This window comes from Alligator mississippiensis, chromosome 5 (genome assembly GCF_030867095.1).
Source record: "Alligator mississippiensis isolate rAllMis1 chromosome 5, rAllMis1, whole genome shotgun sequence".
NCBI lineage: Eukaryota > Metazoa > Chordata > Crocodylia > Alligatoridae > Alligator > Alligator mississippiensis.
In genome coordinates, this window is record NC_081828.1 from 84592634 (window position 1) to 84612398 (window position 19765).

Below are 19765 nucleotides of genomic sequence, written 5' to 3' on the forward strand. Positions count from 1 at the left end.
CGTGCCTCCCGGTCACCACCATGCTGCTGCCCGGCGGCCAGCCACACAGCTCCGGTCACGGCTCCATGGTGACAGTGGGAGGTTTTGGAGGCAGTGGCCATCACAGCCATAATGGGCCTTCAGGTAAGCGGCAACGCCGCGTGCAAACTCAAGCCCCGCCCCTCCTCCCACCCTGCGTATAGTTGAATTCGCGTAAGTTAAATGCGCGTATGATGCGGCTGACCTGAATACAGAAAATTTGCTGTCTGATACCAGCCCGATGGGGCCGATTAATTTAGCTAATAAATGCCCGTGCTGTCCACAGTTGCAGTGCAGCACTTGGGTAGCAAGGAGCACAGCCAGCAGCGTGGAGAGCTGCCTCCAGCTGGTCAGTCCATTGTGGTCAAAGGGGAGGAGGGAGGGAAGGGACGTGGGGGGCAAATGAACATCTCCCATGGTGAGAGGGGGCAGGCACTCCCGGTGCTGCTTGAACTCCAGGAAGTCACGGTGGGGAGGGGAGGAGGCATGTGCCCTCTGCATTGGGGCAGGGTGGGCTACAGCTGGGACTCTTTTCAGTGGGGGCTCGGCATGGAGTGGGCCCTGGCAGTGCTAGGAGGATGCTGCATCCACCCCAGATTTCGCCTCTGCTCCCAGCACTGCTGCCGTCGACCACATGGTACATCCCTGGCTCTTCCCGGTGCATGGGTGAAGGTGGGGCACTGAGCTGGGTTTGCGCTAGGTGGCTGGGTGGAGGGTAGGGCTGGGATTCAGGGTGACCTAGACAGATTGGATGATTGGGCCAAAGGAAATCTCATGAGGTTCAGTAAGCACAAGTCCAAAGTCCTGCATTTAAGATGGAGTAATCCCATGCACCATTATAGGAACTGAGGATTATAGTGCACAATAAGATGGATATGAGTCAGCAGTATGCCCTTTGTTGCTGAAAAGGCTAATAGCATACTGGGCTGCATTAGTAGGAGTATTACCAGCAGATTGAGGGTAGTAATTATATTGTTCTGTTCTGCACTGGTGAGACCACATTTGGAGTACTGTGTTCAGTTTGGGACCCCTCACAAAGGATGTGGACAAATTGAAGAGAATCCAGCACAGAGCAACAAAAATATTGAGGGGGAGCTAGGGGACATGACTTATGAGGAGAGGCTGAGGGTACTGGGTTTATTTAGTCTGCAGAAAAAAAGACTGAGGGGGGATTTGATAGCAGCCATTAACTACCTGCATGATGGTTCCAAAGAGGATGGAGCTAGACCAGGGGTGGGCAAAAATGGTCTGCGGGCTGGATCCAGCCCGTGAGGCCATTCTTTCTGGCCCGTGGGGCCCCTAAAAAATTTAGAAAATTAATATTGATTTGTCCTTGGTTCCTGTCAAAAAGTGGGGGGGGACGACCCTGGGCAGGGAGGGAGCCCGGGGAAAAGCAGCCGCTTACCTGCTCCATGGCCAGTGCTCCCTGCTGCAGCCACTCGCAGCCTGCACGGGGCTGTTCTGAGCAGGCACAGGCAGCCCCACCCGGGCTGCGAGTGGCTGCAGCACGGGGCGCTGGGCAGGGGAGGGGGCCGCTTTTCCCTGTGCTCAGCATCAGCTTGTAACACGCCCCTGCTGCCAGCCTGGGCCCTGCGCTGGATCTGGGCTCACCTGTCCGGCTGCGCCACGGCAGGGGCAGCTGTGGATCCCCCACTTGCCGTGGATTACCTCAACATATATAGCTGTTGAATCAATTTGTCCCTCTTCAAGGACTTACCGTTGTTCTGTCTCAAAGCACTTCACTTGATAATGGGGTTGCTGGAGTATTAATGGTGGGAGTATTGCATTTCTTTGGGTGATGTGATATTTTTACCATGGAAATTATGGAAAACTTCTGGGAAGTTCTATTTGGAAGCCTTTTCAAGTTTTTACAGAATGTAGAAGCAGTTCCAATTCTATTCAGTTGATTGATTTATTTTGTAACACATTGTTTGACTTGATTTGTCTCTGCAGCTGATGTGTATGTAATAGTCTCTGCCTATATTATCATGAGCTGGCTAGCCATTTTACTGGATATTACAAAATACTAGAGGATATCCAAACACTTACTTGTGTTTTTACACAAAAAAGCCAAAGGTTAGACTTTTTGGTCATTTATTTGGAACCCATTCCTTGTACATGTAGTTATTTTAGTATCCAATGTTGATTGGGTATTTTTCATTGGAAAGAGGCTTCAGTCCTTGTTTGGTTTTCAGCATTCTTTCCTCAAGGTTATCACAGCTACTTAAACTCTTACAGTAGCCGTCTTGCATAGGCAGTTTTAAGAAGGAGAGAATTTACTTATCAGTTATTGTTTTCTATGTGTTGCCTTGCAGATCTACCCTGACTCCCCTAATTTGGATTCTAAGAGATTTATCCAGAGTTAGAAAAGCAACTTTCAGGTAGCTAGACAGTTTTTATGGCATTAATTTGAATCATTTCGTTCCTGTGAAATTTCAGTGTCTAGGCTTCCTAATTACAATTAGAAAGTTAGTTGCTTCTATGCATTTCTTTTAAAGTTTTAATTATCTTACAGTTATTTGTTTAAGAATATTTAGTCCAATTTTTAGGCCGAAAAGACCACTGCCCTTAGTATTATTTAAACAAATATATGGGGTTGTCTCTCCAAGGTTTGTGAGAGGCAGAATATTGAGCCTCCATTTCCTGTCTTTCTATCCAGTACAGGTGATAAAAAATGCTGGAGTAATTTTGTTTACTCCACAGACGCATTTTGTCACCTGTGCTTAATTTTGGATTTGCACGTATCAAGTGCACTTGTTCTTTTTCCCAAATTATCTGGTCTGGTTCTCCTTCTTTCCAAATAGCACTCTTCTAATGATGGAATTTTCAGCTTTGTTGCTAGTTTCAGTTGCTCAAAGAATCTAACAAAGTCTTGAGGTATCTAGTTACAAACCCACCTAAAAGTAGGATTGATTGAGGATTTGTCATGTATTATGCATAGATATATTGGATTTACTAATGTAGCATTAGGTCTCTGTTTGCATCTAGTGTTAAGATTTCTTTGGTTTTATCATTTTTATGTGTGTATGACCCATGGTATTTGCAATAAATGCATTATTGTGGGGGTCTTTTATAAATCAACTTGATAGAGACAGTGAGATGTAAATGCTAATTAAGTGTCAGGAATGCCCAGGTCAGACAATAGTTGTTCATTTTCACTTCAGCCTTATCTCTGAGGCTCCCTTTATGCATTCAGGTAAAGGTGCAGTGAGAACTAATGCACGATCCACACAATCATGCCTACTGCTATGTCACATGATCCCAACCGTGGGTTTCTGTGCACCTGCAAGAAGCAAGCTCCTGCAACTCAGATACACAGCTGCTGCTATCTCCCAGCCTCCATGCTTCATGAAACCCATGGGTCTGGGAGATCGCAGCTGTAACTTGTGGTCGCCAGGACCCCAACGTCAGCAGCTGCTGAGTCTGAGAGTCCTCTCAGTTGCAAGACTCCCAGCCCCAGCTGGGCATGGTGCACTTCTCCAGCTGGGAATCCCTCAGCTGATGGGGGCTTCCAGCTGCAGGGGAGACCCTACTACACATGCAAATTAGAGTTTGATAGCAACCAGCCCTCAAGTTAGTGCACATTTTCTAAGTCCAACTTTAGAGCTGGTTGGAGTTTTTATGGCGTGATAGCTGCTTTGCATGGTAGCTTGTCTCAGGGTAATTGCACAATAAGTATTGTGCAACTAACTGGTTTGTAACCAGTAGAGGGTGCCTGAGCATCCACACTTGGGATAGCTATACATATTAACCAGCCTATGTGAGTTGAGACCCATCCCCAAACACTTGCTATTTACAGTTCAAATGTGAAGCCCTTGGTTGGGTAGGTAGGGTGGGGTCAGAGTGAATGCATTTTCAGGACACAAATACCTACAAGAAATTTCATACAGAAATTCATACTTTTCAGTCCTTGAAGAGAATGAGCTGCTATTTTTCTTGTTAACTGATAGCTAAGGAACTATGGTTAGCAGTTTTATTTACTTGAAAGAATGTATGTGTTTCTGCTTTCCTTAAATATAATTGTAAATCAGGGATAACACTTGGCCTGACAGGCAGTAATATTTGAGGGGTTGAAGTCACTTGCATAATGTACATGTGGTCTTCAAGAATTGAAGAGAGAGAGATGATGAAGGTACATAGGGAATACTAGGTGAGGCAAATTGTTGTCTAGAGATACGTAGCCTTAGGATGCTTTAGTCCCCCAGTTGGCAGAAACTGGACTAATCTTTTGAGAAGATAAAGAAGCTGCTTGCAGGAAACTGCGACAGTATACTCACTGAGAATGTGCTGCCTTCTATTAAGAAAAGCAGGGTGAGATTTTTCTTCAAAATTTTTCATGATTATTTTTCATGCATTCTGTTTATCCAGCTTAAAGTTCACTTTGTGTGATTTGTCTTGTATAACTTTTTTCCTGTTTTATATACTTTACTGATTGCCTGATCATAATAAAGGTGATTTTTCACAGTAATTGACTGTTTCAGGTGTTTTGCTCCTGCAGGGTATATAAAATATTGTATGGAATGTCTAAGTTAGTAAAGCTTTCTTTTCTGAAGCCACAGGGCCTGGACTGGGGCAGATGGAACTAAGGTTTGGGGGGGTAAGCAGCAGACTGGTGGAGAGAGATTTGGAGTTCAAAGGGCTACTTCAGTATCACAGCATATTCGATTTGTTACATATGTGTTTGCACTGGGGGAATGGGTGGAATAGAAATTTGTCTTCACTATCTCCTCAGCATATCACTGTTGTAATAGATAAGTAATCTGCACCATGCACTAAAAACTAATCTCAGACAATTGTTACTACATATCTTGTGAGCTGTATTTATTTTAGTTGAGTCTACTTGTTTATTAATTGTTTTTGATGGTGTGATATGCAGAGATTTTAAGTTTACTAGCATTTACAACAATCTTGTTGTTCATTTAGCATATGGAATCACCGGGACAAAAAAAAGTAGCTGACCATGGACAAACCGTGTGTGTGTGTGTGTGTGTGTGTGTGTGTGTGTGTGTGTATATATATAAAGGTGGTTTTGAAAGGATGAATTAAATCTTCTCATGTCATCTACAACACATGTGGCTCAAATATCTGCCTCTTTCAGATGGTAATATATACCTTTAGCATTTTGCACCAGACCACTACATGGTGTTGATAGGACTTTATATTATAAACATTGAAGAAATCAAGCCTAGTAGTAGCAGTAAGCAAGATCCTGGCTCCTGGCATAGCCGCCCCCCCACCACGACCCAGCCCTGGCTGCCTGGCATGCAGTGCCACCTGTGCCGCAGGTCACGGGCCTGGCCCAGGGCTGTGCGCCTTCAGGCAGCACTGGGGCACTCAGGCTGTCACCCGGGGGCCCAGCACTGCTTGCAGGGGCTGACCGTCAGCTCTCTCCCATGGAGATAGGACCTGGCACAGGCCAATGCGCAGCCCCTGCAAGCCCTGAAGGTGGAACAGGTGGCGCTGGCTGCCAGGTGGCTGGAGCTACACCATACCACGGGGGGGGTTGTGCCAGCAGCGAGCCCTGAGGCCAATGGCCACTGCTACTGTGGAGGGGGCCGTGCAGGAGGACCCACCTCTCTCGAGCAGCCGCCCCCCCTCCCCCCCCACACACACACAGTCCCCCGCACCCTCACAACCCACTACCTCCAGTCTCTATCTTATCTGAGCTAGAGCTCGGTCCAGATTACGCTGTAACCTGCACCACTGGTTTGCCCTGCAAAGCTGAGGCAATTCTTTTTTTCAGTCAGTGGAGTCATGTCTCTGTTTGCCATTGTATTTATTTTAGCAGGACATTCCTTTCTTCCTTCACAATGTCTGTAGGGAAATTTAAAATTGCTGCATATCAAAAAATCTTTCTTTCAAGTACTTGCAGATGAAACATTTTAATTGCAAGTGAAGTTGATACCTTGGACACCTGCCTCAACCCAGAGTGCCTATAAACTGAAAAACTATTACCCATTCAGTCTCATATCTTGAGAGAACATGTTTCATGCTAATTTAGCCAAAGTATACATACATTTTTTTAGGATAGTTTTCTATGATTTTTGGTTAGGCTTGCATAATCAACTTTAGCTTAAAATGTGTTTGTGTGTACTCAATTTAAAGAATCCAGATCAACTAGAGGATATTAAAAATTGTTCAGCGGGGAAAAAAAACAATATGAAAGTATAATTATATTTTAATATTCCTGGAGGCTCCTGGTAAGATATACAGCAATTGAAAAACTTCACTTCACCAATGATGAGCTCCACTATAATAGTTCCAGATCATCTTTATATGGAAGTGTTCAAGTAGGGTACGTTCCCTGAGTAGAAGGGAAAACCTTATAATGACTCCAGTCCTGAAAAAGACTGAAACAGCTTATGTTATTCAGTGAGAGAGCTTAGCATGTGAGGCAGGTTGGCAGAAGAGGGGTGCATTCTTGCTGTGACGAAGAAGCCACCCCAGTAGGTAGGGGAAACGTTACTTTATTTCCTTCAAGGCTATGTGGGGGACAAATGTTCCTTTGTTTTGCAAGCTCCTTAGAAGTTTCTTTGCCAAAGTCTCTATTGCAACTAAAAGCCAGTGAACTGGAATCATTCACCAGAATACTACATATCCTTGTTCCAGGACAAAACTGGCCAAAAGCCAGTGCCATTTTGAGAGTGGCTGTGGAAAGGTAAACACTGGACTGCACCCACTTCTGCTTCCTGGCAGGGAACTAAAACATGACAGCCATCTTGAGCACAGTGTTTTTTTATTTTCTTTGTTTCAGTGCAATGGTGAAGAAAATCAGCTTCCTTGCTTAAGACATTCATCCCAGCATTAGGGGGGCTGTTTTTTTGGGGAAAGGTGCATGTGGTTTGTGAGTAAATAAGGTCTATGAAAATTACTACTATGTCTCCTCCCTTATTTTTTCTCCTTTAGCTTGCATTCTACCCCTTTGCACATCTCTTGAGTTTTCACATGCATCATAACATTTAGTGCTAAAAACTGCCATGCTGCTCCCACTGAGGGTTAACCAGTGCCAAAGAGAGTGATATCTCTTGCCTACAATACTTGTATTCATTCAGCCCAAAATTGCATTTGCAATTTACAGCATCCCATTGTTGCATTTGTGATCCACTATAACACCCAGGTCTTACTTGACAATGCTGTTCCAATCTACTCTCCATTCTGCATTTGTGCTTTTTTCTTTCCTGATATTTGTCTTTGTTGGACTTCAGTGTTGTTTTTATGGTTCAGTTCTTCAGTCTAGAAAGGCCATTTTAGAAAGGCTAATTTTCATTCCATAAAAGCCAAATGTAATCCTATCCTACTGCATGTCCACAGAATTGACCAGTTTTGTGTTTTCTGCAGATTCAGTTGGTATGCTCCATCCCTACCTACATGTTATAAATAATAATGTTTAGCACCTGTGGACCTAGAACAGATCTTGTGGACTCCATTTCTAGACTTCCTGCTAGTCTGACATGAAGTCATTTTACATTTATTCCTCTTCTGGTTTTTAACCTATTATGTAGCCATCTAATATTTTCTCTATCCCTTGTTTCTCTAATCTACTTATGAAAATGGCATATGCGATTGTCAGGGCATACTAATGTCCAGGTATATTATGTCCACCACATTTCCATTACCCACAAAAAATTTTTCCTTGTCACAGCAGGAAAGGAAATGAAGTTGTTTTGGTGCTGTTTATTCTTAAATCCATGTTGAGTGCTAATGCTTACCTCATTGTTCTCTAGATGTTTACAATTTCACTTGCCTAATTTCATCCAGTAATTACCAACGTGTTCAAGTCAGGGTGAAAGGTTTATAGTTTTCTGGGTCTTCCTTTCCATTTTCAAAAGTTGTATCCTATGGTAGCCCTTCTGTCCTCTGGAACGTCGCCTGTCAACATGAATTAAAAAATACTGTTGACACTGGCTTTGAGTTTTCTTTGCCCAGTTCTTTCAAGCTCCCTGGATTGCACTCCATGACTCACTTCTGACTTAAAATCATTCAAATTAGTCCAAAGTTCTCTGACACATTTTGCTAATCAACAGAGATTCAGGTTTTCTCCAATTTAAAAAAAATCCCCAATTTTTTATTTTAAAAAAGTAACCCCAAATCCACATTTTTTCATGATTAAAATGAAACACTACTATATAGATATCTATGTATTAGTGGTGTTTCATTTTAATCATGGAAAAACATGGATACTTTTTTTTTAAAACTGAAAATTGGGGTTTTTTTTTAAATCGGAGAAAACCAGATTCCCTGCCAATCATCCACATCCCTTCCCATTCGTTCTTGAATATTATTTCTGCCAGCCATTTGGTTGTGAGTTTTTGTGAAGCCTCAAGCAACTTAGACAGATGTTAAAAGTATTTGGCCATGAAAATCAACAACTTATAAAATTGTGCAAATATTTAAGCTGGTATTTATCCCATAGCTTTTGAGAAACTACTATATAGAAAAAGACGAGTTCATCAGAATTTTTTTTCCCCTCAACATTTAAAATTACTTGAATTAACAGTTTCATCATTAAAAACACAGCTGTTCTGTGAACAGCCTCTCATTTATAAGCACATCATATTGTGTTCAGGCTTCTATAGAGAAAACTTACACATTGTGTTAAATCTAACAGAAAAGGAAAGTGAAGAATTTTTTTTTTCCTGTAAGAGTTGAAATATATTAATTTAACACTTTGAAGTTCTCATACAAATTCTGACACTTAGCTTGCTTGCTAAAATTGTTTATGATGATAAAGTTTTGAGCTTAAGTTTGTTGGTTGTTTGCTTTAAATCAAGATGATTTCAATCGCCAAATGGAAATGTTTGATCTAAACCATCTTTTTTAATCAGCTTTTCCCCTTGTAGGGAAAAATCAATAAATCAGAAGCTCTAAAATGGGGGTCAGCAACCTTTTAGGGTAGTGGGCTGCTGTTTGCAACCAGCTGCAGGCTGCTACCCACTCCAGAGTGCCTAGGCTGCCTGCTGCAACCTCCACTGCACACCACCACCAAGCACTTAGCAGGCCATATTTGGCCTCTGGGCTCTAAAGGTATCTTTACATGTTCTCCAGGGTTGCGGGGGAGAGGAGGGTGCTTTAATTACAGCATCTCTTGGGAGCCACTGTAATTAAAGCACCTGCAGTGTCTCATGTATTCAGTGTCCCACGCTTCAAAATGGTGGCAGGGGCACTTTAACTAAAGCTTGTCAAACAAGTTTTAGTTAAAGCACCACCACTGCCATTTTGAAGCATGGGGACACTGAATACACAGGACCCGGGGGCTGCTGGAGCATGCTAATTAACGTGCTCCAGTGGACTCAGTTAATAGTCTGCTCTGCTGTGTTCTAATTTGCACACATCAGAGCAGCATTGCGCACACGTATAGGTGTCCTAGGTTGCTAACTTTTGACAAAGATGGATTCCGTGGATGATCCTGGTGGTTCTTATGGGAGTCAGAGGCACGATCCTAATACTTGCAATGGTTTTGCCAGTCTTTTACACCTAGTAGTCCAATTCTTGAGTCCCCTACAAGATCAAGCATTTAATATATGACCTGCTTTGCCATATTTATAAAACTTGACCTCCAAAGTTAATATTTTATCCCATTTCTTTCTATAGCACACTTCAGCATGTAATTTAGTTTTTGAAATAAGTTCATTGATTCATTAATGTGAATTGGATGATTTTTGTTTAAATATTTTAAGAACTTACAAGTCCCTACTGTATATTTTGTATTAAATTCAGATTTCATTTTAAATGAGTTTCTTTTTAAAAATAAAGCATATATATAAAAAAATAAAACCCCAAGACATGCTTTTAAAATGTCATCATCGTTGTCATCATCAATCACCCAAGAGCTTGAAGTTTACTTCTAGCATGACTAAAATGCGCCGTTTCCCCTTTAAAACATGTTACGTTTTGGTTAGCTCAAAGTGTATTATCTCCTGTGCAATAGTATGGCAGCTGCGGTCAGCTGAAGTGTTCGGCGCTTTCAGTGAAGTATTCTCAGCTTTGCAAATATTTCTCCCTACCCTTCTTAATAGATTGTCAGAAGCTGAACTGGTTGACCTTCACGTCTTGCTGCAAGTGGTCGCCCCACCCCCCTTGGCGCTCATGTGGGAAAACAGCTTGACTGATTTGTCTTAGATGTTAGTATTTAATAGAAGTTGGTTTTGTGGGGATTTCATATTTGGGCCATTATTTCTAATTTATAACTTTTTGCCTTATTGCCAAGGATAAAGCTATTCTACAGCTTGTACACTATGTGGGGCTCTGTTCTGAGGAAAAGATCTTGGAGGTGTTGGGGTAGCTGAACCTATTTAGTTACCCTCAATGGACTGCAAGAGTTTTATAAAGACTGACAAATACTGATGTTATGTAACAGTGATAGATCTGTAGTTTGAGGCTTTGTGTTAATCCCTAGAACAAGACATTTGCCTTGTAAATTATTTCATGCAGACCTAATAATAGAATGACATGTGGTAGAAGGTGATCAGTGAGTTTTTGTTTTTTTTTAATCCTGTCCCATTTAATTGAAACAATACGTGGCAATGAAAATAAATACTGCTTCTGTGATGTCATCCACTTATGCAGCTCATCTCTGCATGAGTTTAAGACCAATTTTGTATTCTTTAAATAAAAAAATAGATAAAAATCCTTGTAAATAATGTTTACAGATGTGAAAGCTAAGGGTGATTCAAAGGAAAATGAACATGAATCTCATGCTTCAAGGAATAAAATGAGAGTGTGGGTATATGGTGGTAGAATTAAAACACAGCCTTCAAGGCAATTGATGGAAGAACTCCCTATACACAAGTTTTAATTGCTCTGTGAATCTGTCTGTAACATGAGGTTAACTGGAGTGCACTTTAGAGAGTAAGTGCTGAGGCTCTGGCCCTTACTGAACAGAACAATAGGCTTGCGTCTACTACTTGGTTGAGATACAGGACTCTTGGGTTCAAATTCCTGTTCACGTGCACATGTCTTGTATTGCCTTGAACCAAGTCATTTAATCTACCCAACAACCTGAAACATAGGTGCCAATATGAAGAATAAAAGCCATTTGTGGTTGTGATGCGCTTACCTGTGAAAACAGGGTATGTCACTTATGATCTGATTTGAAGGTCTGTGTTCAGGATAGCTGACAGATGCAGAAAGAGAGAAGTGAACAGGTAGAGTCAGGAGAATAGAAAAGGATAGAAAAAAATGTATTGTGTTTGAATACTTATCATGGAGAAGAGGTGTGAGGTGTACTCCTTTTGGCGGGGGTGAACGGAGGCATTTGGAAATCTAGTGGAAGAAGTAAAGGGCTAAATCTTCTGGCTTGCGATAGGAAGGGTATGTTCAAAAACAAAGGGATGGAACAGTTGGTGTCACAATGTCATTATGCAGGAAAATGCCTGAAGAGTATATGGCAGTAATAACTTAATCCTCTTTCCTTTCTTTTTAGTATCTCAGTTTAATTATAAATCAACTCCATTATTCATCTGTAGTTACTGGAGCTTTATCACTGCCCTAATGGGTCCTAGGTATCCAGTATTGAAAACCCATAATTATTTGTTTTAAATGGCGACTGAATGAACTCAGTGCTTAGTTATTGGTACACAGATATTTTGTATATTATTAAAATTAGAACCAAGCAATTTATTGTACTGATGGTTTGAATATTGTTCACAGTACCTGGACATTTTTATCATTCTCCAATTCTTCTAGCCAACATAATTTATTAAGGTATCTTTGATTATTTTAGAGGTGTGTTTGATGCTTCTCTCAAAATGGCTGGGTTCTATGGACTGTACACCTGGCTGACTCACACCATATTTGGAATCAATATTGTCTTCATTCCATCAGGTAGGTAAGAATGTAAACATATTCATTGTCATAAAATAGCAATATAACTGTATTGTAATTAATTAATTATTAATCAGCCCTAATTATTTATATGAATATTAATAAGGCTGCAATATCAAACACTTGAAAGTTAGGAAATGTTATAATTGGGCTTGCCTCTGCGACTTCTTTTGCCTTGTGCTGATAAAAGCGGCAGAGTCTTTGCTTGTTTTCATACTGTTCTTTTCCACAGAATCCCTGCTTCATTCAGTATAAAGGATCTAGATGATGTTCGTTCAGTAACATAATTTAGAGGATTCTTTTTCATCTGTTGTTCAATATGTGGTCCCCATTCTACCTGAACTACATGTTATTTAAACCCTGCTCTGAACACAGGCTGAAAGGTGGTCTTATCCTCCGGTTAAGCTCCAGTTATGGCTAGGGTCAAAAGTTGCTGCTATTTTTTATGCAACTTGAGACACCTAGCACCAGACTTTTCCAGAGTACTTATCATTACATAACACTCTTTCTTCAAACGCTAACTTGTATTCACTTCAGTTGCAGTGGTAAGTGCTCATGAAAGCCAGACACATGGTGTTTTAAGTTGGGCACCAAGAAAATGGGAACATCAGATAAGTTGGCCACTAAGGAAAATTTTTATTTAAACAACTTGCCTCATGTCTGCAGCAAAGACAAAAATAGAATCCAGTTTGCAAAGAGTAGCATCCAGCTGTTTTAACTAGGTGACCTCTGATTTCTCCCATCTGATTTGCTGTACACCTTCTGGCGTTTGCAACAGATGTCACATAGGGTATTTTTGCACATACTCTGTGAGTGGGACAGGTGGTGCTTTAATTAGAGTGGCTCCAAGAGCTGCTCTAATTAAAGCACCCACATTGTCTTGTGTATCAGCGTCTCCACACTTCAAAATGGCGGTGGGGGCGCTTTAAAGCGTGTTGAATCAAGCTTTAGTTAAAGCACCCCTGCTGCCATTTTGAAGCACAGGGACACTGGTACATGAGACGTGGACGCGGAGGCTGCTGATGCACACTCATTAGCATGCTCCAGTAGACTGGATTAATTGAGTCTGCTCTGATGCACTGTGATTACAGTGCGTTGGAGCAACTTTCCCACACATTTACAGGCACACCATAGGTCCTACAGAAAATCACTTCCTTAGGTAATAGCACCCTAATTCCTCTCCAAATCTGATTTCTCTTGTAAGCGCTGACTTATAAATAGAAAAAAATAGCAAAAATAATACGCGATTGTGTGAAGACTAGCATATACACAAGGTAGTCAAATTTAAAGTTGCGCAGGCAATATTAAATTCTGGCATTCCTATCTCCAGAGTTCTTTATTTTCAACCTTAACTAGCTTCTAATGCAGGTTTTATACAATTTCTTGGGGGCGGGGTGGGAGGGAGTTGGTTTACTTGTTTAAAAAAAACCCAAAATAAAATGAGCTGTTCCAGGAAAGAAGTTATCAATGTGCACTTTACCATGGACAGAACTTTTTCACCTAATGTAATTTTTGACAATGACTAAGGAATTTTGACTGAAATCCCTCCACACCTAAAAATAAGCATTAGGCTGGTTAACCTTAATAGATTTTGCATCTGGGCCTACCTATAATATATATTCAGATTTTTAAAGAACCCCCACTATGCTGATCACAAATTAATTAATGCACAAATCAAAGTATCTGCGTTTTGGTTAACAAAACCATTGCTTCTGTTTACTGAATTCATTCATTTTGATTTTGCTATCATTCACCCTTCAGTAAATTGTAATAATACAGGTGCTTCTACTATGTTAAATCAGGTAAGCCATAATGCCTTACAGAGGCTGTTTATAAAACAAAAAATATATATTTGTAGTGAAGAGGAAATACCAGAAATGCATCTTGTTTAATTTTTTTAAATGCTCACACGTGTTTGGGAGTTGCTCATTTTTGGCATCTCATTGTTTTCTATATGGAATAAAAATGTGAATTGTTAGAATTTTGAAAGTGGTTAGCTCTTCTTTTATTAAACCACAGCAGTGAATTCCTTGAAGAGCCTAATCTACCATCTATATTTTTGGCTTCTTACTTAAAGTAGTCCTATTGGTTTTTAAATGGGACTTTTTGTGCAGTAAAATTAATAGAACCTTACCCCAAGTATGTTTGTAAAATTTAAGTTTTCTAATCTTGGCTTTCTAACTTCCTGTACGTGATGTACTACTACAGCTCTAGCAGCAATCCTTGGAGCTGTACCATTTCTGGGGACATACTGGGCAGCAGTACCTGCAGTTCTAGATCTGTGGCTCGTCCAAGGAGAAGGCTGCAAAGCCATTTTGCTCTTGGTTTTTCACTTGTTGCCAACATATTTTGTAGACACAGCAATCTACTCTGATATATCCGGGTAAGTGTGTACCTGAAGACTAGAGTGTGGTATTTTTTAATATTGGGATTATATCCTTGCTTACTTGCATTTTTCTAAATCCTACAAGAACAAGCTTGATGAAATCATGTAATACCCAATGATAAATCTTGTCCAAATGGTCAGGACAACCACAGGAATTTCTTCTCCAGTCAGACAGGAGCTGTCTGGGCTAAATTGGCCTTGAAAAGGAACGTCTGGTTTTATTTTTGATCAGGCCTGGAAGCAAATCTAGGAGTAGAGAAATTTCTGTACTGTATTAGGCAAAAGAATAATCCAGTCCAATATCTTCATTCTGAGAGTGACCCAGTACCTGACACTTCAGAATCTACGAGGAACCCAATAGTAGGACATTATAGCTTGACCAGTCCACAATGAAAGCATTTTGGTGTCAAATTGCCCTTTTATGGGTTCTCTTCACAGACTCTCTCTTAGCCCAGTATTGGGATTGGTCTCTGAGTTTTAAGTTTGGCTTATTATAATATGTTTAGCAGAACATTAGATAGACTGTTCATTTCTCTTCTATGGATAGATGAGGTTTGCCATGATCTTAATCACTGGTCTTGTTCAACTGGTCCATTTACTGATACTAGGCAGAGAGAACTGTGCTGAGAATATATACAGTGTTAATGAGTTTCTTCAGAGATTGTTAAACTGGTTGCTTTTCTCAGAAATTAGGGCCAATAGGTGCAGTATAAAAAACTCATAAATGATTATTGGAAAACTATTTTAATGATTTTAGGGGCAGTGATCATTTGAGGCCAGTAATTTCATTCTTCCACTTAGCTGTTAGACTGCTTTGTTTTATCTGTATGAGCTGACTCTGTTTACTGTCCATGAAATAAATGTGGTTGAAATAAATTTACTTGCAAGAGAGAAACTGTATACTTCCCATTAAATAAAACAGTAGACATCCAGCTGTCTTGTTGGTTGGATTAACTCTGTTTGGAAGAGCTGTAATTAGGTTATGGAAGGATTTTGAACTGTATTAAAACTGATATTGAAGTCATATTCCATCATTTGCTGTGGCAGCTGCCTATAACTTAATAGCTTGGACCACAACATTTTAATTGACAATTGCAGAAAATAAGTACAAAGAGTTACATTAGGAAACAGTCACCACTTCATTTTCAATTAGAAGCACAAAAGGTAGGAGTAAAATCTTTTGTTTTGTCTGTGTCCCACTCTCTCAAAACTAAACTTACCTCTCCTCCCCCAACTGTTCATTAGGCCTCATTTGGGTCACAAATGAAATGGGTTTGTAAAGCATACATCACAAAATCATGATGTATTTTGTGTTAGCCCCATGCAATAGTAACAAAGGCCAGGGATAGAAGAGTGGAGGTGGTAAATTCAGGACTGTGGTATGTAAAAGATGGTGCAGAACTCTGGCCAGCCAGTGTGCTCATTCCTTCTCTAGAAACAGATACAACTTCCAGTATTGTGTACTCATTTAAAGTTATTAGCTTTCCCGTACAATTCTATATGTAGTGTCATCATGTTATTTTAAAATAAGTAGTGTGTGTAAAGTTCACCTTTTAGCCTGTCAATTAGGGAGATTTTAGTTTTGATCTTCAGAAATGGAACATAGGCCAGAAACTGAATATTGCTATTAGTGTCTTTTAGATCACTGTCTATTAACATTTTTAATTAAAAGCAAAGCCTAAATTAGTGATGCTCAATGTACACCCTGTGTAACTGGATCCAGCCTGTGAAGCCATGTTAGCCAGCCTTTGGTGCTCTCTAACCAGCCCAAAATTTTGGGGGATGCAGGGGAGCAGTGGCAGAATCTCATCCACAGTGGTATAGAAGCAATGGCAGTTAATTGCCCTGGCTTCCAGAGCCGTGACAATTTAACATGCCCACTGCTTCCCTGCTGCCAAATGGCAGACCTTTAAGGAGCTCCATGGACCATATGATGTGGCTCCACATGCCAGATTGGACCAGGGTTGGATCTATCATACTGGGGCGGCATAAGATGAACATCGCTTGTTTAACACTTCAAAAACTTTTGCTAAGAGTTTGAGATGGTAGAAAAATTCTTTCTTTAAACATTTGTTTTTGAGATATGTAAAACCTTTATTCCTGCATCTCTTTATTATTAACAAAATTTTAATTACATGAATGTATCGGTACTGAAATGTTGTATGATGAGAAATGGTGATCAGCTGTCTTGTATTTTAAAATTTTTTTACAAAGAAAATATTTTATGAATGACCATTAACTTTTTGTTCTCAAATGTTAAGTTTACCTAGAATGAACTCCTGAGGGCAGGGATTATTCTTGAATATTTTGAATGTTTTATGATATCATAAACATTACCAAAAATGCTAAATATAAATAGAATGATTATACTTCCTTGCATCATAAATAGCTAATAATAGTTACAAACATATTAAACGTTTTCTAATCAATCCATGTTTTTACAATGTCATATTTACCTGAATCCAAGATGATCCTGAATTTAAGATACCCCTTCCCCCAGTAATTAGATTCTATGCAATGGAAATTAGAACAAATCGTGTAAACTTGTTCTAATATTCCACGTATAGAATCTAATTATTGAAGGACCGTCTTAGTTTTCCCCACCACCACTGCAGCAGGGAAAGCAGTGGTAATAGGGCAACCAGTAGTGGGGAAGGCAGGTGGGGGCGGGGAGCTGGTAGGTGGGTTGACATGCAGCTTGCTGCATTCTACCTGCCCCCCTCCCAGCATACTTACCCCTCATTGTGCCTGCTCCCTGCTTACCCGTAGTCCATACCACAGACCCTGCCCCTGTTCCAGCCTGGGGCATGGAACACAACCCCAGCTCAGCCCTATAGCAGCAATTCTCTCTCTGTGCTGCTGCTATGGGGTGGGCTGGGGGCATGCTCTGTGCCTCGGGCTGCACCAGGGACAGAGCCTGCTGGAGCAAGCATTATGAGGAAGGTTGAACAGGGGGGCTGAGGCTGCAAGAAAGAGATGATCTGGAGAAAACCAAGGATGCAGCAGAGAGAGCGGCAGAGGATGCAGGGGTGGAGTGAGCGGCAGGCAGCAGCTGCATCTCTGGCCCCAACCCAAGGTGTGGGGTCAGAGTTGGAGCCACAGCAGCTGCCTGTCCCACTACCACTTCATATTTGAATCCAAGATGAAGGGTGTTTTCCCCCAATGTTAAATGAGGGGGGAAACCATCTTGAAATCAAGTAAATACAGTAATAATAGCCTATCATATAAGATTGTTCTCTAGCACTGTTTTTTTTAATTGGCATACACATACTGCTATGGATATGTGGCAGGCTTCTAGAGATGTGTAAGAGGTAGGGATGGGAAAACAAGGGGAAGAAAAAATATAAGTAAAGGAAATAAAAGGAAAAAAAATAACTTCTATGATTTTTTTTAGATTGTCTGAGAGGTTACAGTGTTATAGTGACATAAAATGTTACCTTTCTTTGTTTATCCATAACATGCAGTCATAGAGAAATGCAACCCAAAAAAATAGTTTGAGAACCACTTTTCTGTAGTCATTTTGCCCTCCTTTGTATTGTATTTCCAGAGGTGGCCATCCTTACCTGACAGGTCTCGCAGTAGCTGGTGGAGCATATTACCTGGGATTGGAAGGGGCAATTATTGGACCCATACTTCTTTGTATACTCGTGGTTGCCTCTAACATATACAGTGCCATACTAGTGAGTCCAACAAATTCAGTGCCCACACCATCACAAACGTCATGGCCTTTACAGATATACTGGTAAGTAGAAAAATAAAGTGTTGAATATGTCACAGTGTTGTACCTACTGTGCATGCAGTATGTTGAAAAGCAAGTGGAATCTTTATCAGGGGACAAGGCAATACGCCATGTTTATTGTAAGTGCAAATACATTAAAACATCACTCTTGCTCTCAACTCTTGCACTCGTACTCACTTCTGCCGACACTAAGATGTTACCAGTCTTTTAGTTGCTTGAGTCAGCTTATTAGTCAGCTAAGATGAACACGAGGAGGGAGCCGGGCCTCTGTTGGACACGTACTGATGCTCTGTTGTTGTTGTATAGAAGTACCCAACGCTTCTTTATTCCCACCCATCTTTTATAGTAGCTGTTTCCCATGTACATCTATGGACCTCACTGTGTCATGGTGTTTACATGCCAGCTGCACACCTTCAGTTCCTTTGATTGAATCATGCATGGTTTGTTCAGACCCATTGTTCCTATTTTGATCAGGCTTGTTGTTTCTACTTTGGGCAAATTCTTCTTTCTTTTGGGTTTATCTGCAATCTGCAGCCATTGGAACAGGAGGCTACTGCAACCTTTGGTCGTTGACACTTTGACCTTTGAAACAGACGGTCATCTCTTACTTCCTTTCACATGGAAACTATATTTAAACAAAAAAAACCAACAAAATGGTGTTACACTTATGCCAAGCAATATAAAAATAAGATGGAGTCTGTCTTAGCCTAAGTCATACAAAAGCTAAGCTAAATAATACAACAATAAAATGGATATAATCAAAGTAAAATAGATGCAAGTTAGTTTCACCTTAAGCAAAATAATACAAAAGTAAAATGGATAGAAGTTAATTTAAAAGAAAAATTAGTCCAGGCCTGACAATAGACCATTTGAATAAATATTCATATATAGGGGACACCATGCCATGTATTTTGTGAAAAGTTTGGAGAGGAATTGACTGCCTTGTGATGCACTAGAAACAAAAAATAGTATGAAAAAAAATACTATGTTACTTAGTTGCACAAGTTCACGTATACAGAATATGCATTTCCCTCATCTATTTTTTTTGATAGCATGTATTACAGAATGCTGTAAGGATTGCAGGAAGCATGTGGAACTCCTAATATGGTAGATTTCTGATTCACATAAAGGATGCCCAGAATCCATAGTAATGGATGTCATCATATCTTGTTAACCTATAATTAGTGTATATTTGCCTTTGTGTAATACACTGCTTTTATATTTTGGAGATGACTGATGACCCATTTATGTGCTTCTGATGGCCATCAGCCTTAGTGATGGTAATCTGTTTGCCAGTAATATAGTCAAATGTCTTATGGTACAGTATTTTGGGGATCTGTTGGACCCAACATTTGAGGGCATAAACTTTTATATTATTCCTTCAAAAATGTTGTAGTCTTGCTTTGTATACACTAAAGCATAGGAAGCCAGTATGAGTAGGCCTGCAATTAAATAAATATTGAAAACATCTATGAAGATAGTCCATTGTGCTTATATGTATGCTTAAGTATGCCTATAACATGAGGCTAGCCTTGGAAGGGTTTTACTAAGCTGTTTACAGGATTTTGGAAGTGTACAATTATCCAAGAAGGATGTTTACTGCTAATTTTTTGTGCCGAGTACAGCGGGTAATTAGAATTCACTGTTCCAGCTTAGTTAAGTGAGCTGAAGTTCAGTGGTCATAAGGAAGTCAGTAAGTGCCTCAGATGTAGTTTTCAAAGCAATTCAGAAAAAATCTCATTGTCACCCTCAATGTTAAAAATAATGTAAAAAGATTTGTGTGCATTAGTGTTTGCAAG

At 40.4% G+C, this 19765-nt stretch overlaps 1 protein-coding gene across 2 annotated transcripts in view; it reads left to right on the plus strand.

The window, feature by feature from the left end:
• Positions 1–19765, plus strand: part of TMEM245 (transmembrane protein 245) — a 138056-nt gene that overhangs the window by 110217 nt on the left and 8074 nt on the right. Inside the window, exons 14-16 of one of the 2 annotated variants that reach the window (XM_014611418.3) lie at positions 11741–11841; positions 14050–14224; positions 17775–17969. In XM_014611418.3, coding sequence (XP_014466904.2) covers positions 11741–11841; positions 14050–14224; positions 17775–17969 — 471 coding nt within the window. Of the gene's footprint in view, positions 1–11740; positions 11842–14049; positions 14225–17774; positions 17970–19765 lie in introns of those variants that run through there. The other variant, XM_019479161.2, reaches the window with a different exon arrangement.